Genomic DNA, 24,274 nt, shown 5'->3' with positions numbered 1-24,274 from the left:
ATAGTGGTGACGTGATGGGAATCACCGGAACACCATGGCACATGCTCGAACCATATTCACAAGCACTGAACACAACTGCATCATTTATCTGGGGCTTGACAAGTTTATTACCCAAAGTGAGAAGCACGGATTATGTAAACACAATAAAATTTCCTCACAAGGGATGTGAAAAGATGAAGCCTGATTTAATGCAGCTTGTAACTTTATGCCTTGCATGATTATATGACAGCGTAGTATTCTGGATCTCACAGAATACACTTTTAAATTAATAATTGCTGCAAAGAAATGCAGACGTGTGCACTGTAGTTCCATGTCCCTGAAGTGCAAATATGGAACAATATTACACTGATGAATGCATGACAGCTGGGTAAACTGCTTTTAATGACGCCACAGCATAAAAGTGTTATCCCTCTTCATCCTGGTGCATTTTGTTATTCCCACTGCTGATGAGCTACAACTTTACCGATATACTACAACCCCATTTTATAAAATGGTGTGACCACCAGGGATGGTGCACCAGAGGTTCGTTACAAAACACTAAGTTTAGCAGTTGGTAAGCCAAGTATGCTGCCAAAGAATCTTTGCAAAACCCATGTGACCAACAGCCTTTGTGTCAGATCTAGATGAACAGAGGACAAACGAGCTACCTTGGACGTATAAAACTGTTTGCTGCAGAAAGTTTGCAAAATTCTCGCAAATAAACTGACAATATATCATATAGTCAGTCACTAACAGTCAGTCACTTCCACCTTCAATACTTCACCATAACTTCAGGCACCCAAATTACTCAACAGTCAATGTTTAGAGGTCCAGTTATTAATGCGAAAACATTATATAGCTCATGAGGCGGAAAACAGGCCTTGTTGTTGTCCACACTAGACTGCCCGAAAAATCATGTGACCTCATGACATCATCGGCACTGCTTACGTCATCAGAAAAGAAAGAAAAAACTTCTCCCAAAGCGTGAACAAATCAGCTTCGCTGGCCACTTCATTAGGGCACAAAGACATCACTGCATTACAGCACCCTGCACATTAAACTGCTAGTCGTGTGCGCTGGGTTTGGGTATCGTCGTCTTCATCAACTTCCATATGGGCAGCGCGAAGAGATCACCTTCCCCGGCCACTGGATTAGAGCAGTAAGCCATCGCCACAGCCAAACACCTTGTGTGTGTGCTTTCACATTCACAGCATGTAAATAGTCTAGTAAGTGCCCTGCACAATTTTAGTCTTTTTACAGGTTGCATATACAGCACTTTTCTTTTCAAAGCATGCACACATAGAACATGCTGGTCTATTTTTCTTGTTTAGCAAATGCTTTCACATTACAGATAAAGAAAACAATATGTTAACTGCATCAGGAAGGTTTCCTGGCAGGTCTCTAACACAAGAACGTTCACACTTGCCCTCAACACAGAAGTTTGATGAGTTCAGTAGCTCTGACCGACTTGAAATACTCCTCGAATCTGTTCCTTTTCTTTTTTTCTTTCGTGTTCAAAGGCACTAAAGAAAAAAACTCCTGCTTCTGAACACGCAACACAACCTTAGCAACTTGATAACTGTGGAACAAGAACTACAAACCCCCTGATCAAATCATGCCTACCAGCCCGAAGTGCTGCTGCTGTGATTGTGGAGGTGGCATCGGAGCCACTCCAGGGTCGAAGGTCAGGGGAGCTGTGGGCCCATTCAGGGGCTGCTGCCCATTGGTCGGGTGGGGAAGGCGGAAGTTCCCTCGGCTGCTGCTGCTGCTGCTGCTGCTGGCCATGCTGTGGCTGCAGGGGAGAAAGAACACTCGAGATAAGCAGGCTCCACACACGAGGTTAAGTCAGAGCCCAGACTCAAAGAGACACAGTTGGCATATCAGCGAATCCAAAAACAAAAATGGGCGATGGAGGATAGACAATTTCAAAAAACTGCTAATGTGCTTGTAACAAAAAAAGGACCAGTCCGCAAGCTGACCACTGAAAAAAAGCTTCCAACAATCCTCAGCCAGAGTTCCAACTCACTACAGTGCTATCTGGTGCACACAAAAGGTACTGACACAGTTAACAGATTGTTTTCTGCCACAAAGTTGCCTGTGACAGCACTGCAAGGTTAAACGAGTCATTTGTAAATGTCTTTTGCGGACATGCTACACATGTTTCAAAATAAACCCGGATCTCTATCTACTGGGCACGGGAAAAATGGTAGTATAGAACATGCTAAAGTTACAGAATGAGAGTTTGCTCCATGCAGCACGTTCAAAAGCCTCAAACTGGGCGCACGAGACACATGTACACCAATTCTGCATTGAACGAAAAACCAGGAGTACTAACAGCTTCAAAGCAGAGCAACAGAAATGAAGAACAGACGAGACACGGGACAAGTGCTCCGCTCACAACACAAATTCTCATGGGGAAAATGATGGAATGATGAGATCACATGCACTATTACAGCTGGTCACTGTAAGGTGTGTCACACCCAACTTGAGCCAAGCTTTAAAAATACACCAGGAATTTTATAGGAGAATGCAAAACTGAAGCATATACTCGCGCCTGAGAAGTGCTGGGGCAGCAACGAAAGCGCTGGTGGGATCTATGCCAGCCATCGGCTGCAATCCCACCATAGCTCTTAGACATTATGAGACTGCTTATAGTTACTGCAACTGCAAACTGCCACGTCTGCTGATCCAGTTAGTGCATGTGATGACAGGCGTGAATTTCGCTGCCAGCTTAACTGTCACTGCTCTGTCACCATACAATGCCTGGAGTGGACTTCATTCACAAGTTGCTTCTCTGTAAGCATTGGTACCATAGCATGCGTTAGCTGAAAACAGGATGCTAATCCATTTTAAATTCTTCCTTCTCCAACGAGGACGGCAGCTGGCAACCCTGTGGCTGCAGCTCACAACCTAAATCAACACGGCATACCCTCAGAGACTGCACCCCCATAATGGTAAATCAGTTCATAAGGTGCCAGAAGCTCTCAGCCACCTTCATAAACTTCTCCACGACTGGCTGACCTTTAATTGATATTCATTTCATCAACATAGCATACATTAATGTGATAAAACTATAAAATAATAATATTTTATCTTTCAGGAGTTTCCTGAACGTTTAGTTACAAGGGTTTTGCCATTTTATAATGGCAGGTGTACTCTTATGCAATTGCTTCCTTTGGCGAGTAATGGCACTTGCGTGCTTTAAGTAATGTTATGCTCAACATCCGAGTGCCTTTTTTACGCAGTGTTGCTGTCCTTCATGAAGTAGCTTGATGCAGCAAGCTAGTGCAGGTTTGCATGCAATCTACAAAAAAATGTGCGTCTACGAATGTCTAACACACACACACACATGTCTGCATGCACCTTTGCGATGTGATATTAATTTACAGCGCAAATAACGCCTGCTGAAATAAGCAAAAGCATTTGCTGAACAGAATGTCCTTTGTACTTTACGAGGTCTGTTGTTAGGTGCTACATCTACGTGCCATACTGCCAGTTGGACCACCAAAGAAAAGAACTCACTGCGTGTTTTCTAATGCCATACGTAGCAAGTGAATTTGCTACACATGCCACATATACATCGAGCACACACTAAGCGTCGTTAGCTCTGAATTGCTATTTCCACTTTCCCAGCAACTGGAGATGCAGATAGTATCCAACACTATTTCCAGGCAGCTGCCTGGAACTCACGTCAACACGGCTCCAATGAAAATGCAAGCTACACTGCAGGCATCTAATAAAGGTGACGCTGGCTTAACTAAATAATTTGTTCAAGCAATGTCTGACAAAGTGCTACTCGCTCAGTGACGCCACTAAACCTAAATGTCAAGACAGGAGAGCAGAGCACAAGCATGTGTAAAATAAATCTGCCCCGCAACGACGACAAAAAGTAAAAGTTGAATCTCACGCAAGCAGCTGTGGCTGGTGATACCAAGGTTTTTCGTCAGGCTTGTGGTTGCCCCGCGAATGCATCTGCAACGGCATAGAAACAGGATGGTGAGTAAGGTTAGTGTTATACAAGCGAATTTTTGCACACTTTCTTCACAGTGATTATGATCAAGGCAGGGCGATAGGTGGAACCACACATGCAAGAAGAAACTGAAACCATGATTTAATTAAAGAGTAGTTTGAAACAGACACTTTGGCCACCTGCAGATGAGTTGCGCTGAGCAAGCGCAACAGGCACACAGAAGGGCACACGTGCAGCGAATGCCACAGCAGACAGGCAACCAGCGTAGGCAGAAAAAAGCATCCAATTTTAAATCCGAGAGAAGCAGCAGAAATATATTGGTTTTGCGCAAATGTGCGCATGCTCACACTGGACAGCCATAAAGCAGAAGAGAAGGCACAAGGAAGCAAATGAAATCTTGGACAGAAATCTTGCACAGCCAGGCAACAGTTGTGCACACACAACCCACTTCTGCACGAGCATCTTCATTTTGCCATGCGATGACAGGCAGGGGCAGGCTTGAGTAGCCCCTTGGCAAGGTGCTCAAAATCACACCACTACTTGACCGTTTCTTGCACTCATGCAAGCCTTGTAGCACTATCCGAGATTCCTTTGATAATGGGAAGCTTAAAAATATTAAAATAAACATTGCAAACTTCCGAACTCCATTCCGAATTCAAATCAAGGAGAACGTTTCGATATTTCAATATGAACTCTTAGTGAGGAATCCAATGATCAGTTTGAATTTGTAGATGAGAATGCATGGTACAACATTATATACTGAGAAAATGAAGAGAACATCGTTCACGGTACACAGAATAAAACAAAGATATTTAAAGCAATAGTGCAAGTAATCACGCAATTTACGATACTGCTAACCTTGGCAAAATACAGTCGGGGGTTGAGAAATAAAAGTTTTTTCCGTTTGTTTGCAACAATCACTACGTATCGCTTTTTTCTTTTCTTCCAGCCACAATGCATACTTCTTCATGCATTATGCATGCAATTATTTTTCACTGTCACATATTCTCAGGTGGCCAGAAAGAAAATACAAATAATATAATCACAATAAATGAGAGACTTCTACTTTTGCTCGATGATTTGAAGCCAAAATGTATGCAGACCTAATAAAACCACAGTGGCTATGCTTTTCTTACTACCCCCTGTTGCATACAAAAATAGCTAAGATATACGCATAAGCACATACACTGTTCATACATTCAACGTAACTACCACACTGCCTTGTAGTTTCTGACTAGTCCAGGCCACCAGTGTCCTAACTTGAACCAACCAAGTGACAATTATTAAGATAAAAACAGTGTGCAGGGAGCATGCCGAGGTTTGAGTGAAAAGTGTTTGCAAAGCAGAAGTAAGGAATGTTCACAGCCAAGCCATGTGTTCACTTGTTAAAGTGCGTACGAAAAAGAAGGATTGTGTCAAAAGCAACTTCGTTCACAAGCATGACAGGGCCAAAACTGGCAAGCCATGCACACATGAAGGCATTGTCTCACCAAGACTCAGCTTGCTGCAAATCTCAGGATCATCTGGCGAGCGGCAGAGCTATGGCAAGTGACTATATGACGAGCGCTACTTAGCCTATTTCCTGTGCAGCTCTCAGTGACAACAAATACACAGCACTGACTTGCAAATAGGCGCCCATGCAAAAAAAGCTTGAAAGTACTTTGAATAAATCTACTTGGCAAGAGCAAGATAAAAACTTGTTCCAGTTGCCTTAGCCTTCTTTATTTTACTAGAACTATAGATGGGTATTACAGTAAAAGCTCGTTAATTTTACCCACGTTAATTCGAAAACCTGAATAATCCGAACTGCTGGATTGGTCCTGGCCAACACCCATGCAAGTCTACAGCATCAAGACGCTTGCTAATATGGACGCTGCAGGTCTCGCATCATTTAATTTGAACGGACTGCCGAGGGGAAGCCGTGTCCAGGTATGACCGGCGTGGCAAAAGATGGTGAAAATAAGCCTGCTCAAAACCTGAGCTCCTTGCTGCAGAGTTGCCCGCACTCATCTGATGTGCGCGCGACGGCAGGTGTCACGATGAACGGACAGCCCCATCTCCCGGGAACTACGACCACTTAGTCTCAGTTTCGCTTTTACGGGCTTAGCGAGCGCCTGCAGTGATGGTGGCTTGACCAGCCAACCTAACCTAGCAGAACACCGTTTTGGACGGCAACTGGCGTGTTGCTGGTGTTTTCTCCCCTCCTTTTCTTGACGCTTTAGTGCCGCTATTCCTTCCACATCACTCTGTTCTTCAAGTACGCCAAAACTGCACTCGTCATGTGCCGTTCACTGTTTGTGGGGTGAAGCTTCCTCACACGAGACAGGGACACTTATGATGGCCGCGGGGCATCTTGACTGCATTGCATCGTGAAGGATGTGGGAGGCACTAACCTAATGAAGCAGATCTGCTTCGATGCTCCCAACAGTAAGCATGCAATAAAGCACTGACGAAAACGTGCAAAACCGTCACTGCCAGGCTGTTCTCACCTCGAAATCAAGTAACTGTTCCCTAGTCTTTCACCAAAAAAACTTACCATTATGCAAGCACTTCTAGATAGTTTTTGCGGAGTCATTTCATAATTTGAACTTTTGGATAATTATAGTCCAATAAAATGCCCCTCAAAGCCAATGGCATCGATAGATTTTTATGACTCCATATTTAATCCGATTAAGCCGTGGTTAGCGGATCAGTCAAGGGGGAGAGGGGGAAAGTCGGTCAACGCCACTGGCTGGAGGGGCTCCTTTGAGGGGCATTCGCCACTTCTTTCTCAAGTTGTATCTGGCTAGAGAATTTTTTTTCGGACCCTTAAGTTCCAATTAACGAGCTTTTACTGTACTAAGAACTCATTAGGAGATGTTAAAGATGTCCATATAATTAATACATGTACGCATTGTACCACAAATGACACAAAGAAGAAAAACAACACTACCAACTGTCACAGTGCAGACAATAGTGAACATATTGTTGAAATCACCCCATTCTCTTCATGTATGTCTGTTCTGTGGCACTTATAATGCAGTAATACCAACTTAACGTAACAAACCACTGTTCTCAATTTGGATGTCGATTTGTACTCAAGTCAAATGGTATAACATACAGTGGACTCCCTTTCAAGCAAACCCTGTAATCCAAATTCTCTGATAAGCTCAGCCGTTCAGGTTCTATTCCGATGGATAGACGAGAGAGAGAGAAAAAAAAGGAGCACACAAACGATTACACTCATTCACATTGGTTAACACGAAATCTTGTGTCACGCTTTCTAGTATCCCACAGCACCAACAGCCAATTGGTTCATGTCACTGTTGCACTGTGCGAGGAACGGGGACACAACTAAGACAACAATAATGCAATGAAAGCTGGGGGTGTGGCTGAATAGGCCTGTAGGCTACTCTTCCAGCTGGCAAGAGTAACAGCAAATAGAAACTTATGTAGCATAACCAAAAACTATCTGCTCTTGAACACATCAAGTTTTTCCCCCAGCATGAAAGTGGTCCCCAGCAAACATATAGCTGATGTCACATGTGACAAAAGGAAAACATGTAGAAAAAAAAAAAACAGACTGAAAACTCACAACTAATGTTTGAATGCAGGAGCTCTGAGATTCTTTAAAATACTGACAGTACTCAATCTGTTTTCCTCGAAAGCCCCTCCTCATTTGTGCTGGTCTCATCCCCAATTAACCAAGAGCACCTGTGTGCTCCAATGCTAAAGAACGTTTAACAAACTTCTGCTAACTTCAGTTTCCAACAAGTTAAATGCATTTAAAAGGACCTGTCATGTTTGCCTTAAAGGGAGCCTACTGTATATCTTATAAGTGTGTGGTTCATTGCGAAACTTATACTGACCTTTCTATAAAACGAAATTGGTTAGAACTGAAAATATTTCTTGCACCTCTCAACATCATGTCAGAGTAAAACTATACCATGGAATCCATTATAATCACAAATTGTACGCATGTGCAACAACATTTACCAGAAACCAGACTTTACTAACTGAAATTTGCGGTTTATAGCTAGAGGTTGGGGTTTTCACCCGGGAAAAAAAAAAGTTAAACGAATGCTGAATTCATTTTTTGAAATTCAGCTGTAACGAAAAACGGTCAGTATCCTTCAGAGGTACGCCACAGCTTGCTGGACATTGAGTACTGGTTACAATCAGTTGCACGAGAGAATTAACAAAGTGTAGAAGCGATGAGAGCGGTACTGCCCTGCTAATTAAGACACGCCAAGTGCATACTGAGAGGCTCCACCACTTCATCAAGCTTCTTCTACTAGCGTAATCCCTTTTGCTCATATACTGTCGTCACCTCATCAGGGCCGTTACTTGTTTACGGAATTTTTTTTCACAGCATGTAAAGACACTGATAATGTTTGTAACCACAAGAAGCCATTGTCAACGTGACACCATGCATAAGCGTCTCAAAAAAGTGTGATGTTCTGACTTCCACGACCATTCAGTGGCTCTTCAATCACTGCCGTCATCACACAAACTAAGTGATTCGAGACCACATGGCTATTTCTGAATCTCTGCTGCAATCACTTTATCTTTCTTTCAATTCAGAAGCTTTGTTCTTGTGAAGCGTTATCTACTTTCACAGTGAGTGAATGTAGAAAACTCCCCCAACACAGCCAGGTAGTTATTCCAAAATGAAGGTGACTAGACAGAAAGCCCTGGCTCCACTTTTTGCTTAAAAGCAAGACTTATTGGTTTAAGCAGCAGTGTCTCATAACTATGCTGCTTAATCTAATAATACCACCATCACACCTCGACCCTGGACTCTGCACTTTGATAATTTTCTCCGGCGGCCAAGTGCAACTCCTACTAAATAGCCAGCTAGCTGCAGCAAGCTTGTCAACTCAATGACACTGACCGTATCCGTAATAGAAGTGAGAATCGAACTGCGAAAAATGGATCTGGCATACCTGTATATACCTTTTCTTACCTGAACTGAAAAATCCAACCTCTAATTATATCAGTTAGATTTAAACTAGCACATAAAAATAACCAGAACGCATTAATTCTAAGAAAGTAAAAACTTTTGAGCTGCAAGACTGTCAACAGTTTGTAAGTTTTCATACATTGTTTAAAAGTAAAAGTAATAAACATAATACAGAACTGGGCCTGCTGAGTCTTATTTTGCTGTCCTATTTTTTTCTTTAAATACACATTACACAATACACAACATTTGGGCATTTTGAGTTGGCATCACCAAGTTTCATACACACTGAACACGCTTACCCATAAGTTTCCACTCAACAGTCAATGTAAGTACCAGTCTGTTGTCTCCCTGCTTGTTCTACTCCTTGCAGACCTCGTAGCACATTCCCTCACCCCCCCTCCCTTTGTTTTTTCAAAGCAGTGGCTTGTTCCCCTCGAGTTTAGGTGTGGTTTCACAGTAGTGGCACAAAGGTGACCCCTCACATTATGCACAGTGGATGTTGGCACAGCATCAGCAGACGCATCCCTCCGCCCAATATGGCTGTCAGCCAGGCTTGCACTGCGCTGCTCCCGCTGCTGAAAGATGGCCTGACGACGGGAATGGTTTGCAGAGGGATGGGATGGAGCCAAGAAGTTTACACTGACAGCAATAATGGCAATGCACGCAAAATTAAAAAAAAAAAAGCGCATGAAACAACAGCTCCAATGAAGAAGAGCCAAATTCATTGGTTTTGCACTCAACAACATGCACTGCTCTTCAATCAAAAACAGCACCTAGAGAGTTACCAGACGGTGCTCCAACAGTGTGTTCAAGTGCCCCTTGATGGCAGCTGAAGTAGACTTCAGTGCCATACAACAGTGATCAATCACAACAGCTCTTTGCTCACTGATGCTCACTTGTATGGTCAAGTACACTCAGGCACATTTACTGGCTATGGCCCATTCTTAAGTCTTGGCATGTACAGGCGCGGACATAAGTAAACGGAGCACGCTATTCCGTTCAAAGTGCAATCACGCCTTCTCCATTGGAAATGAAGAAGCGCTGTTTGTCTACAAGGAAGCCCACCAACCTCCGCTACCAGCATGCGCATACCACTGCTGGAAGTTTCGATTTGGTGACGCATGGAAAATATTCAAAGACAGTTCCGTGCTCCGTTTACTTTTGTCCGCATCTGTACACCATTGTTTCATCTTCCTTGGCAGATATACCGAGAAAAGTACTGCACCCTTAGTGTGCCAAGCTTGATTGACTGGCAGACAGCAAGCCCAACCTACCTAGCATTCCTGTGTATGTGAGCTTGCCGAGCCTTCAATACCAACATGCTGCAAGTAAGACTGCTTATCATCCCTCGGCACAATTCTGGGCACACATTCTCTGCTTGTATTTGTTCTAAAGAAGCAACTCTTGTCAAACTGTCCCCTCTGAGTTCTTAAGGCTGGCTCTCTCAACTCAGCATTGCTGCCAAACTGGAAGCTACAGAAGTACGCCTGACGAAGCATGTGCAATGCTACAAGTGTGCCATGTGCAATGCTTCCAATGCTCAGCCACTCTTCACACAACTCTAGACGAGACACGTGGTAATACCTTTGCAAGCTGCACCGTGCACCACTGCCTTTAACTCATTGGTCTTATATATAAAATACACACGGTCACCACATGAGTGACATCACCTCATGATCAATGTCGGTCTTGCCCCTTTCTCCTTCAACCCTCCCTGCCTTCTCTCCTCAACCACCACAGCTGAGGCAGCAACCATGTCGGCAACTTGTAGTGTACACTGACTTATTGGCTCATGATGAAGTACAGTATTAAAAAGTGCTATACAAAGGCATCAACCCTGTAAAACCTTATCTGGGGCACTCAATTCCCAGAATATGAAGTGAATTTTGTGTGGTTCATTATACATTCAAAACAAGTTTGATTACTTACTTGTACGCACTCTCCTTCCTAAACTATTTATCGACTAGTCACCATAAAGTAGCTTTATAAGAGTTTACAAAGCCAGTCAACTGCAGTGATGTGCCACCTATTGTTAACGCTAACCTTTACAGGGTCCTTCGCAGCGTGGCAAGACAGGCAGTGATCATGCAACTTGCCCATGACTGCTTGGAATTAAAGTAAGGTGAAAAGGTTTTCAGTACGTTTTAAACCGTGGGTACAAAAATCAAGAACCCGCACACAAAAGTAGAAAAGAAACTGAATTAAGCTATCAGTCCAGAGTAATCTTTTAAATCCGCAATATCCAAACGACAGATGGAAGCCTTATCACTCCAACTGAAATCCCAGCATGACAGTGTGCTCACCTCCATGTTTACACAAAAAAAAAACCTTATGAGGCTGGAACCCAATGCCTAAACTTTTGCAAAACTGAAAACATGGACATGTCTCCAATGAAGTAGGAAGTTGTTTTGTAGTGAATAAGTCAGTTATTAGGCTTATGTGCAGCTCACAAGCAAGAACAAGCAACTGCACACGCTATGCACACTATACAGCAATGACATTTTTTGCTACTCCTCCTTGGCAGACCAAATTGCTTTGGGAAAGTGGAAGAGGACATCCCTGACTCAGTACCAACTCTGGTGTTGTGCCTCAGGAGGTGGACAGCATCACCACTTTGCTAGCTGTCAGCAAAAATTTAAGGCGCCATCCAAATAGTCATCTTCTGACGCCTGTCCCTCAGTGGAAACAAGTTTCAGAACGTTTCCACCATCACCAAAGTTCATAGCACCTGATGGGGCTACATAAGTCAGCAAAGCGGCTGCCGCTGCATGGAAGCAGCTTATCCAGGCTACAGAAGTCCTAGTTTCATCATGTAAAGCTCCGCGCCAGACATGTTTGCAGAAATCCCCGACAACCAATTCCTTCATTTCTTTGTGCACTCCAGCCACCACCTTGATAGCTACGATAGTCTTGGTTGGATGTACCATCAGTTGCAAAAGTTTACAATCCACCCCAGCGTTCATTTCAATGGCACGATGGACTGTATACTTTTGCAACAGACGGTACATCTGCATGTACGAGTCTCAGGCTGGTGACCATGCATGGCTGTAAACATTTAAGCTAGCAAACTGGGCTAGCCATGATCCGATTCTGTTTGACTTTAGCAAGCCCGCATGTTTATTTTCTTTGGAAAAGTGTCATAAAATTAGGTTTGGTGGACAAATATCTTTAGTTCATAACGATGAGACTACAAATACAATAAATCAAAAGACCAAGAATCAGGGAATCAAAATTTGAATATAATTTGGTTTCAACACACTGCAAGCATCAATATAACACTACCTCTATGAAAATCAAGAATTCTTCACACCCTGATCAATCAGAATCAAGTGTAGCACCATCTGGCACACCATTTAATTGAGTGGCACGATGCCTGAAGATGCAGGACAATTATATGAACTCATCATGCGTGCACAATAGCTCAAAACTAGCACACACGGTTCGAATATAGCCAGTTTATTTTCCCCTTTCAAATAGTACCCACAGGTGTATTTGCTGCCTTACTAGTATCTCCTGCTCTTTGACATGTGCTTGCTGCTTCTGTTCGTTCATGTTTGTTTAGACTGCAGTTTACCTTCGCAGTTCCAGGCATAAACTGCAGTCTAAACAAACATGGGGCACAGATACAACAAACCGAAGGAGACAATAAGGCAGCAAACAACACACCTGCAAATACTAGTCGAAAGGAGAAAATAAACTGACTATTTCTGAACCAGGAGACACAAAACAGTGCAGCCACCCCATCCCTACAATCACAAGGGAGGTCCTGCATTAGCTACATGGCCACTGCGCAACTGATACGCCCTGTAGACACACTCTTCTCCCAGATTACATGCTCGATGCCCATACCAGTCAGAAGCATTCCTCTGTTATTGGGGCATACATAATGTACAATGAAAGGTTGGAAAGTAGTGTGTGCTTTTGTAACCAACCCACAAATTGCTCCCATCACTGGCACCATCTAAGCTGCACTTGTCATTTCCATGCAGCTGCACTGTTAGGTGCTTTTTCTCTCAGTACACCAGAGGACAGGTCTCCTGCTCATTACAGCCATTTCCCTGCTACACTCTTATGGAAGCTGTCATACCTGCATGGCCACGTTGCGGCCTGGACGTCTCTCCTTCCCTGCTGCCAGTCCCTTCGGGCCCCTCTTGTCGGGCTCCCCAGTCTTGTCGCCATCCAACTTGAACCGCACCTCCAGTGCAGGCCCCTCTGACGAGCCACCCTTGTCTGGGGTGATGCCAACGATGGCAGTTGAGCAAAACCAATTCACAAACAAGCACACTCCTTTTCCAATCAGAATGACAGAAGCGACATGCACAACACAAAAATTCCCATTATTATGCACATGGCTCAACCGAGCAGTAAATCCTACAAGGCCGTTTTTCTCTACATGCTATATAGATAAAAATCCTGCATATATAATGCTACTGCAAGGAACCCAGCAGGCAAAAGAAAAGCCTGCTCAATCAAAGCCGCTAGACGGTCTTAAAGGCCAACTGAAATGATAATTCACTCTGGTTTGGTTTGTTTCATGGGGTTTTAACGTCCCAAAGCGATTCAGGCTATCAGGGATTGAGGGTTTTCACGACGACGAGAAACGAAGTGCTGTCACTTTGAAGGTGCCTCTTTGCAGTGTGGCTGATTCAAGCAACTAGCATTCCTATCACTCACAGTACAGGTGCCCAAAAAAGTTTTCGGGACATGAAAATTGCAACAAAGCCTAACTACCAGGCAGCCTAAGCAAGCAGCCTAAGCATGTGCTTTGTAGTTCCCAGCGTGACCTGCACAATGCACCCCACAGTGCCAGGTTGTGCTTATAGTCAGCGAGGAAATTGATCTCCTTCGTGATTTCGGTATTCCGAAAACTTTTGTGGTCACCTGTACAGGCAACATGTGCCCCCTAACAGTGGCTGCTTGAGTTGCTGAACCGACACAACTACGGGGTGGAGTGCTTTCGAATGTTTTCCGTTGCTTCCAGTGCTTGGCAATAGCTGTCTTATTCTAGTTTTGGTTTGAAAAACGATTCTGTTCAGGCGATCCTTGACACACTCACTTCAACTGTAAATGCCGCCCCTTGTTTTTAGCACTCTCTCTTGATATGCTACTAGAGAATAGCCTTCTTTAACAGGGTGCAATATTTCGCTTCAGTTGGCCTCCAAGTCACCTGGTAGCTTAAAAATAATGTTTCACTAGAACTCGTTATTTTAACGGAAAAAAAAAAATAAAAAGGAAAAGAAGGAAACGCCACCTGAGCCCTGGCTCTTGTAGACTGCTCCCATGCTTTTACAAGATGTCAATTGATCAAGGTAACAGCCACATCCTAATACACCACCAGCAACATACACAAAACAAACACACACAAACACACACACACACACAACCAAAAAACATAAAAGTCCACCACTTCGGCATGCATACGTAAAAGGAGGCTGATGCAAGCACACACAAAGCAAAGCAACCAGCACATTTCACAGATATTTTTACCCAGCCCTCTATGTTGCCCTGGCTTCTGGGCTATGTTGATGCAGCGACAAGAGAACTGGGTGCCCGGCCCCTTACCAACTCCAGGTTCCTCACTTTTGTGACCTGCAGTAACTCAAGAAAAGCATCCTCCTCTGCCCCACTCAACTTACTCGCTTCCAAGTACTATGTGCCCCTTGTAAAAGTCAGATACTAATCCAGTATATTACACCACCTGCCGATAGTTCTGGCATCGAAACAGCTAAAAACAGAACTGCCTCTCACGTCCCCTAGAAAAAGATTAACAACGTAGACAACATAAAAAAAAGCACGGTGCAGTGAATTTACACAAATCTGAGGTGAATTTTTAACTGAATACTTTTAAGCAGTGGCAGAAACAAAAATGTCGAAACTGTGAATTTAACATGAATGCAAAAACTTTACCATGGTTGCACAGGTGTAAACAAAGTAAGTGTTTGTGCTAGCAGTGCAAAAGAATGCTTACTCATGTCCCTTTTCTGCAGAGCACCACGTCTTAGATCGATTGCTGCAAACAATGATGGATGTCCAGAATTAATACGTGAGCAACTGGACTGAGCTTCTCTTGATACGAAACCTAAGAAATGATGGGGCATGACACTGCAACTGTTAACTGCCTCAGCTTGGGCACACTTCTGTGGTTACCTGCAGCATGTGCTCAATAGATCTCAGTAACTTGCCTGCAAAATGGTCTCAGTAAAGACGAGGCGCAAACTGCAATGTTGGAAGCTATAAAATGTTATGCAGAAGCCTTGAACTATCAGCAATCAAACATTTATCTTAGTGACCACAAAGAGAACAGTACAGTCTAATACAGTAGAGCCCTGCTATAGTAAAGTGAAACTGCAGAGCCATTTTGCCGTCCATAGACGACTATCTTTTTTTCATTTAAAGTGAAGATTTTTTTACAAGAAACGGCTATAGTAACGATGTCTAGTCATGGCGACATACTTCCTCTGGAATGATGACATTGCGGCACATGCGAAGTCTAGGATCACGAGGCCAGCATTTAGAGGCAAGTGGATACCAAAGATGATAAAGCAGCGCTTTTTTTTAGACTGCTTCACCACCATGCTCGAGAGAGCGAGGAGAAGCCAATTTTTCGGCCTTGGTGCGATGAGGCAAAGCGCGCAGCGCGGACAAAAAAAAAAAGTAAAGCTGGCTATGAACGTAGAAAGAAGGCGGCACAGGTCGCTGAAAAAGGAAAGCTAGCAAAAGCACAGTGAGGAGTATGGAAAGGAAAAAAAGGACGAACGTTCGTAGCACGACAACGCGAAGCATGGGGAAGCGGCGGCAAGAAGCGGAAGAACAGTGGCACTGCGTGGGTGATTTCGCCGCGCTCGACTGTGTCACGCACGTTTCTTAACTACTGCCTCTTAACTCTTTCCCTACCATGGGGAAAATGACCATTTTCTGAAGGTTTCAGTACATTTTTTTTTTTTCTGTAAAAACTATTGCATTCAATATTGATTGCAATACCCAGAAACAGAGTTGAATAAAGGTGCTTTCTATTAATATACGTTTAAACAATAAATTGCATGTTGCAAAAAAAATTTTATTTGCTAAAAACGAGATTTTAGAAAATTCAAAAAAACTTGCAAAAATACGCTTGTATTTAAAAAGAAAAAAAATGTTAAAAAATTTCTGAAATATGCAAATTGTTTGTTACTCTATTGGCCACTCTCTGCAAACAAAAGATCATTTCTATCTTGAATAGTATTGTTGCTACAAAACAATAACTGGAAACCCTATAGTTGTGCTTCAGAGCGCGGCCGCCTGTGTTTCAGGCTGGTTTCCATCATCACCGATGTGAAAATTGAATCATCTTTAGCGCCTTGCAACATTTTCAGGCTCGTTGTTGCACAGGACGTTGATTAAATCACTCGCAGACGAAACGGAGTCCTGAGATTTGCTATGTCTTAGAGCGCGTGCCGCGCATGCGGAGGCTGCCAAGCGACTTTGATGGTACCGCATCTTCGGAGTGCGTTCAAAAAATGACGTTTTATAGGGGAAAAAAAAACTATGTATCGGAAACAAAACTTCTGTTCTCCAGCTACAAGCCACGTGCGCATCGTGCCTGTAAGCAACGCGGAAGGCTCCGAAGTCGAGCGGCGAAGGCGTCATCTGCGGGCAACATGGCGGGCAATGAGCGCAGGTCTGCGTCTTCATTTTTTCGCAGCGCGTGAGAAAGCGCCCCCTCGCGGGACAAAAGAAAACTACATCGGAAACAAAACTTTGGTTCCTGGCCTACAAACTACATCTGCAGCGTGGTCATTAGCAACGCAGAAGGTTCCGAAATCAGGGCATGAAATGATCGTTAGCGGGCTAACGATGCTCAATGGGCGCGGTAGGGAAAGAGTTAAATGACTCTAAGGAAGACGACGCCACGTCCACGCAAAGCTTTGGTTTTTGCATGGAATCAAACTGGCATTATATTTGTAGCCACACTGTATTCATGCAAATGCGGTACTTCCACAGGGCTATTAATAAAACAGTGCAAAAGCTGACGGAGCAGAAAAACGAGAACACAGGATGAGTGCTCGTCCTGTGTTCTTCTTTCTTTGGGCCGTCATCTTTTGCACTGTTTTATTATGAGTCCATATCAACTAGCCCGACTCAATGTTTTGCTGCTCCACAAGACGCAAACGAGATCGAAAATATAACAAAATATGAGAACTGAAAATAAGTAACTATCACATAAAGAGTTGAAACAGCAGGATGGCAGGAATTCCTGTTTCTTTTATAAACGCTTTGTGTTTAGTAAGTAGCCATCCTAAGAGCCATGCAGTCACCAACTACTGTTACAGTAAAGACCCATATAAAGTAAAGATTTTTGCTGGTCCGAGCTACTTTTCTATAGAGGGGCTCTACTGTACAAGAACTATTACCAACTATCCTTCAAGAGTAAATGGTGACAGCACCCTTCGACTAACAGAACACTGCAGGCAAACCTCCACAATTTTGCTAGACAGACTCAATAATAAAGAACCACTAAATTCATCTAGGTAGCTTTGAAGACTGACACTTCTCTGCTAGCATATATTAGGTTATATATGAGGCAAACCTCACTGCATGGTACCTTAGCTTGAGCAAGCATTTGTTTGAATCGGGTGAGTGCAGAAGTGATCAATGTATAGTACTGCTGCATTGTCTTTATGGCATGCATATACTCCTCAGGAATTAACTCTCTGCATTCTTATGAATGGTAGATTAAGTGGTGCTGTTGCAACTTCACCGTATTTACATGATTGTAAGTTGTCAAGCTTTATGATCAAGTTGTCAAGCTTGTATGATGTCAAGCTTTGGTTTCGACTAAGTCGACCCCCCCAACTTCGGATTTTCAAATAAAAAAAAATTGGTCAACTTGCAATTGTGTAAATACGGTATTCACTCACATAATGGACGCACCACACGATGGATGCACCCCCTAATTTGCCAGTAAACAGGTAGAATTTTTTGTCCGCTGCACAGGATGCATCTATTTCCACTCCACAAGTGTATGCATGAAAATCGTGCTGACAGAAGAGGCATTTTGGAATCAAAGAGGTGCATGTGCTGTCACATCACTACATGTTAGGCAGGAGAGACATGCATGTCAGAATCATCCAACGGACGTGGATGATGTGCTGGAAACATAGCTGCACTATCTTTTCTCCGATATTTTTCTTCCAGTTAATGCGTTCCTGCATATCAAGATTTGCTGGCTACTATGTATATTTCATCAAATTTTGTTCGTACAGTATGTCTGGCCTGCACATGTGTGTCTGGTATGTCTGACCTGCACATGTGCACCCATACGACTGGGCCAAAACCGGGGGTACCCAGCAAAAAAAAAAGCTGCAATGCAGCAGCAGTCATTTGCCATTGTGGCTTTTCTGCAGTGCCTCAGTGCAAACAGCAAAGCATTAAAAATAAAATAATAAACAGTATGCTACCATACGAGCGGGCTGTTCCCTAGGGAATGGAACATGACAACGAAAAACGCAGCGGCTTCTCTGCAGCGCCCGAGGGCAAGGGGGCAAATTATCTCAGAACTATACAACGATGCGCCTACATACGACCAAGTCTCGTCTGGTGAACGAACCATGAAGAGCAAAAACGCTGCAGTGGCTTCCCGGCAATGTACTGCTGCAAAGGGGCGAAGCATCTAAAACCAATGCAGAAGAGATCCCTTCTACTTTCGCCGTTACCATTGACAGACCGAATGTGTTGTGGAGTTTCTCCCTCACTTAAGGGGGGACGTGGCATTCGGGATCAACTTTTCTATTTCTTCATGGATTCTGACAAAAATTGGCAGAGTTACTGGTAATACTTCTGTGATATCACTATAAAAATTTCAAACTGATATCTCAACAACTTTTTTATTTATAAAATTTTCCTCCTTTTCATCTTGTACCAAGCTTGAGCGACTTACAAAATAAGATAGAAGACTTGTTCAAAGTGTGTTGCATTCCAAAATGAATGGATGAGGTCGTGACATTCTTAGATTTTTTTATTTACAATGCAAAAGTTTTTAGTTTTCATATTTTATAAGCAGACTGTACAACAGCCATCTAGACTCTGAACAACTAGTCGAATCAGTAAGTCAGCATACGGTGTGCTGGAAAACCGAGAATGTCACGACCTGAACCATTTCTCAAGGAATGCAGCAAAAAAAAACTGCATCAAAATAGCCTTAGCGGTCACGAAGAAGTCAGCGGAACAATCAGAGCAGGTGACAAAAAAAACAGTTTTGAGAAAATGTCTTCCAAAGTTTCACCTTTAACTTCACTCATCAAAAGGCACCGGGGTTATAGTCTTTTGTGTCCTTTGCAACACGGGTCTTTTTGGATGCCTTGCCTCGAGACTGAAGTTGTTTTGCTGCCTTTCTTTTCCGCAAGACATCCTTTTCAGCTGCTCTGCGAAGGGCATGTTGGCCAGTTTGAAGCCCAAGTGTCGCACAGTACTCTGTGTAAGCACGGCGGGTCCCTGAATTGTATTTGCAAACTGCCTCGTTGACAGCAGTCTCTGTTGCAATCAGAGATGCATTTTTATCTTTTGGCAGCAGCGACCAAATCACCGAATGTAGGCTTTCAGCAGCATTTTGTGTTTTTTTCCCGAGACATCGGCTGAGGAGCTGGGCATCAGAAAGCCGCTGATAAATAGGCAGCAATGCATCTGCCACATGCCTTGCAAGCTGGTACTTGTGGGAGGGCGGAGGTTTGCCCTCTGCTTCTGCAACCTGGTGTCGGCACCAACTTTGCGGTCCTTGGGGGCAAAGTTCGTGGTGTGGGTCCTCATTGGTGGATGTAATATGGTGAAACGTTGCCATCACAGCTTTCTGCATCTCCTCAACGTTGTCATTATCGTGCAGGGCCTTGCCATAGTAATTTGTCAACTTCTTAATTAAATCTTGAGTGAGGCCACCTTTTCCGCCAATAGGCCGACCTTTTTTACTTTTTGTGACAAGAGCACGCAGGGCTGTACCCATCCTCTTCTTTACGTGATTCACACAGTCTTCCTTTGTGAAGGGAATAAAACCGTATGTCTCATCTTCGCAGAGTGCCAAGAACGTTCTGCTGTCTCCATCACAAACAATGTTTGTGTATCGCAAGCCATGCTTTTGAAATGACCTTCTGAATAGGAGCAAGGCAGCCTCAACTTCCATTCTGCCAGATTTAACATCTGTGTTTTTTTGGCAGATGTGGGATGCTTTCCACTCTTGAAAACCATCATCTTCTTCTTTGGGGCCCACCGTGCATCCATGGCACCGATTGGAAAGTACGACACAGTCGAGCACCAGTCCTGTGTAGAACTCGATGACAGTGCCAACACCTATGTGAGAAGTGTGGCCACGTGTCAACCATGTCCCATCATAGACAACTGTGATATTATTGTTAAAGGCAGGGTCCATTTCGCTGTAAACAGTGCGCACAGCTGCTGCAGCATCAGAAAAAATATTGGCAGCAGCTGCCTCACTGGCCGGTCGGAATTCAGATTTAAGATGTTTCTGAAATGTCTTGTGGTACAACCCTCTATGGGAGACATTCATTATTGACCAGAAATCATTTAAAGCTGTTGCCCCTTTTCCAATGCTTTTTATAGCTTGTATTGCCCTCAAGTTAACATCAAAAATTTTACGGCCTTCTTTCCGCGGTGATGACCACTCTTTTGCAATACGGCCGCAGAAAGTGCATGTCAGCTCCAATTGTGCTGCCAATCCAAACCTTGATCCCAGTTGAACTGAAAGTCCTGGTTGAGAGCAATGCTGGCACTTGGAATTCCCGAGAAGCGCATTTAGGGCCGTGACGTGAACAACCACAAACTCATCTGTTTGCTCTGTACTAGCAGGCCCCTCACTGTCACCTGTCAGTTCCATTTTTCGCGCGGTCGCGGGCACGGAACTCAGCCTCGCTCGCACTTTCGCGGCGGCTTCCTCCGATGCTTGTGGCGACACAAAACGCGGTTCCAGGTGCGCCTGAATGGTGCGCCCGGTGCTCGTGGACGGCGTGGCGTCGTCGCATGAAGTGCCGAGAGAACCCGCGACAAGCGCGGTGCCTTGGTCACTCGATGCTTCCGGCGATGCAGAGCGCGGCGCGGAAAGTTCGGAAGTGCTCCCCGTGCTCGCACACGATGATTCGTCCGCACGTGAAGTGCTCGGCAGCGGCTCTTGAACGGCGTCACCAACACTCGTAGCCGCGCACAAAGTACTCGCCTGCGCGCCCGTAACTTCGTCAGTGTGCTGCACATCAGAAGTACGTGAAGCAGACGACTTCTTCACCATCGGTGATTTTCGCTTACGGGTGCCATAGGCACGCGCCGTCTTGTACTTCAGAGGGCGCCGACCCATGATCGCCAGCGGAAGCCGTTTCCGGAACTATGCTCCGCGCGTACTGACGAACATGGCGGCCACGTAATCCGTGTTGTAAACTATGCTCAGCGCAAGAGGCAGACACGGCGAGATGATAATCTCTGCGCAAATGACGAACCCCACGGAGAGGGCGAGCAGCGGAGTCGCGGAGTCGAGAGGCGCACGGAGCCACCGCGGAGCAGACGACGCGCCCGCCGAGGCCCGCCGAGGAGACCAATTGCGCAGCGCGCTGCTGTCACGTGGCGCGCGCCGCCAATCGGAAATTATCTCGCGACCTTGGAGCTTTTGCTTTTTATGCGTTTGTTTCCGCTCAGAGGAGACCGCCGAAGCGCGCAATTTGAAGCCGGAGGAACGCGCGTTCCGTAGAGACCAAGATGGCCGCGCTACGTTGGGCGGTTGCAGAGAGCTCGCGGCTTGAAAAACGCCGTTTTTTCGGGAATTGGAAGAAATTTTTCGCCACCTCTGATCATCAAAACAATGATTTGGTGTACTTCTTGATAGTTTTCGACAATGAAAATTTGTAATTAGACAAAATAGGACTTGTAAAAGCAGAAAATATATATTTCAAAAAATCGCTTTTTTGACCATTTTCCGCGAGTTGAAAGCCGCGTCCCCCCTTAAGACAATGCAAATGTTGACTAATTCTACAAGCACTAGAAAAGGAGCATTGAGGCCTTGTGCCAAGAAATATTGATCGACACTTTTATGATGTGAAATGATCAATTAACGCATGTGTACCTTGTTCTACAGCTACACTCCTAAAAATGAGGCGGTTTGGATCGCATTTTTTTACCGGATATTAGGTTTTCCAGCAAATTTTTTTAAAAAAAGAAGCGAGGTGTTACTATGCATTGTTACTATAAATATGGCACTTCAATCATCACCTGCATGCTGTAGAAGTGTCTCCTGTGTGATTAAATGCTTTGGGACGCAGCGCTATAGTATTCAATTTTAATGCCAGAGAACCATTAAAATAAGTTAAAGTAATGAAAAAAAAAAAAAAACACTCACTACTAGATGAACTCTCCAGCACCTAAGTGGGTAGTAGACACTGACCCTCTAATAAAAAACACAATTGTACATAACTGCCTAGGCTTATTAACCTTTCTATTTTAATTTCTGCGAGGGACACAAATCACACCTTTGAAAACATGCCTGAACATACCAACATACAGGCATGCAGCACCAGATACGCTGAAAAAGCCATGATGCACATGCAATGAAGACCCAATGCAGCAAAGCATCGACATGCAACTCGATGGTGCACCGATCAACAAGCGAGACTGCTGCCAAAACAACAAAATAAAACTGAGGAAAATGCATGCTAAAGCAACAAAAAGTAAAACAGAGGAAAATGCAAAGAAAGCACAGGGGTCAGGAGGCTTCAAGCAAAAAAAAAAGGCTGGCATAATCAAGACCTTGGCACTCATGCACTGAGAGCAATCAGCGTGCCTCCCAGCTCACCAGACTTCCTGGAGTCACCTTCAGGCTCAATGGAGAGCTGCTGAATCTGCTTCATCACCTGGTTACGCATGGCCTCTGTGTAGTGGTTCGCTACATACCGGGCTGGCGTTTCCGTATTCAGCGAGATCACATTTTTCCTGCGTAGCATATATTCTCATTAAAGGAAAGCTTCAAGTAACTCTACTTTGTCACATGAACCCCAGTGGGTCCATTAAAAACACCCACTCAGATAGAAGCAACAGTACAATTCATTGATTACAACATGAAGAAAGAGCAAAACTTTCTGGTACAATCATGTTACCGTTATTTACTTTTCTACAAATATCCAAAACACAGTCAAACCTCGTTAATTTGGACCCCGTTAATTTGAAAAATCGGACAATTCGGCCTCCTCGCTCCCCCCTGTCAAAAATGTACATAAGTCAATGGCACCACACGCTTGTTAATTCGGAGTGAAAGTGAGCAAGTGCCAGTTAATTCGGACTGGAGACATGCCAGGAACAGCGCTGAAGTCAGTTTTCGAGACACGCATCACTACTGCCATCACCCGGAAACCAGTGCCAGACCGGATACCGCCCTCCATTCCGAAACCGAAAACGTACAAGGGGCAGCGCTGCTACAGTAAAACCTCGTTTAATCGGCCCCTCGTTTAATTGGTCCTGCCAAACAGCCACGCCAGTCTGTGGCGTCAGAAGCTTGTTTATTCGGACGCCGCGGGGCTCCCATCAGTTAATTCGGATGGGCCCCCAAGGTGTGCTGTGTCAAGATATGATGTGCTCGACAGGAGATCGTCTTAGACATTCGTCCACAGGTCTGAACTGTGTATTACATTTCCTCCCACACCCCTCTGATGTGCGATAGTCCCGCCGATAGGCCTAGAGGGAGTTCGGCTGAACAGTTTTGTTTTCGGAACTTCGCTGCCATCCCGCAGTGAAGCGGCGGCTAACGGCTGCGCATATCAGTGAGCCAGCCAAGCCGCACACTGTTTGTACGATGATTTCCTCGTTGTTATCTTTTTTGTTTGTTTTTCGAAGGCGTCTTGCCCCTTTGGCAGCAATGCACGCTTCCGTCCGCGTGGTATTTCTGTTCGTCCAGTGTGTCGAAACTTCTTGCTCGTCACGTGCAATTCACAGTTTGTGCAGAGCAGGCTACTCACATGCCATGCCACACTCGAAGAAGCTCCAGCGCTACAGTTTTGGACACTGAAAGAAGCCGCGGAGACTCTTGCTACTGCGGAGCAGTTGTGCTTCCGTCACTCCCAATAGCGTGCACAAATTAAAACATTTGATGTAACTGCAAGAAATCGCTGTTGCCGCGCAGCTTTTGTATTAAAAGAAGACAACTCCCCAGTTTCCCACAAAATAAATTTCGCTTTCACACAAACGGTTTTTGGAATTTTTTTTTTTTGGGGGGGGGGGGCAGTCAATAATTCGACACTAGGATAATTCGGACGTTTTTTTCCACTCCTTGAAGTCTGAATTAACGAGCTTTTACAGTAGTAATCACTAATGCAGGGGTTCAAGATTTCGCAATTTCACTGACCCTAGGGTCCAACTACATGCAGCAG

At 44.4% G+C, this 24,274-nt stretch overlaps 2 protein-coding genes across 7 annotated transcripts in view; both read right to left on the bottom strand.

The window, feature by feature from the left end:
* Nucleotides 1-24,274, bottom strand: part of LOC149354321 (uncharacterized) — an 80,716-nt gene that overhangs the window by 21,855 nt on the left and 34,587 nt on the right. For 5 of the 6 annotated variants that reach the window (XM_089583275.1, XM_089583279.1, XM_089583276.1 and 2 more), the window contains exons 15-20: nucleotides 22,708-22,844; nucleotides 14,860-14,901; nucleotides 12,979-13,121; nucleotides 9,374-9,478; nucleotides 3,887-3,951; nucleotides 1,603-1,771 (exon numbers count right to left, since the gene is read on the bottom strand). In XM_089583275.1, the coding sequence (XP_089439401.1) occupies nucleotides 1,603-1,771; nucleotides 3,887-3,951; nucleotides 9,374-9,478; nucleotides 12,979-13,121; nucleotides 14,860-14,901; nucleotides 22,708-22,844 (661 nt within the window). The remainder of the gene's footprint in view (nucleotides 1-1,602; nucleotides 1,772-3,886; nucleotides 3,952-9,373; nucleotides 9,479-12,978; nucleotides 13,122-14,859; nucleotides 14,902-22,707; nucleotides 22,845-24,274) is intronic. The other variant, XM_089583278.1, reaches the window with a different exon arrangement.
* On the bottom strand, nucleotides 18,675-21,595 carry LOC149354322 (uncharacterized). The gene has a single exon (XM_089583281.1). The coding sequence runs from the start codon at nucleotides 21,220-21,222 to the stop codon at nucleotides 19,168-19,170; it is 2,055 nt and encodes a 684-aa protein (XP_089439407.1). The 5' UTR covers nucleotides 21,223-21,595; the 3' UTR covers nucleotides 18,675-19,167.

This window comes from Amblyomma mixtum, chromosome 3, assembly GCF_055824585.1.
Source record: "Amblyomma mixtum isolate Tamu chromosome 3, ASM5582458v1, whole genome shotgun sequence".
NCBI lineage: Eukaryota > Metazoa > Arthropoda > Arachnida > Ixodida > Ixodidae > Amblyomma > Amblyomma mixtum.
The sequence above is the reverse complement of the archived record's forward strand: the minus strand, read 5'-3'. Positions and strand labels throughout refer to the sequence as shown.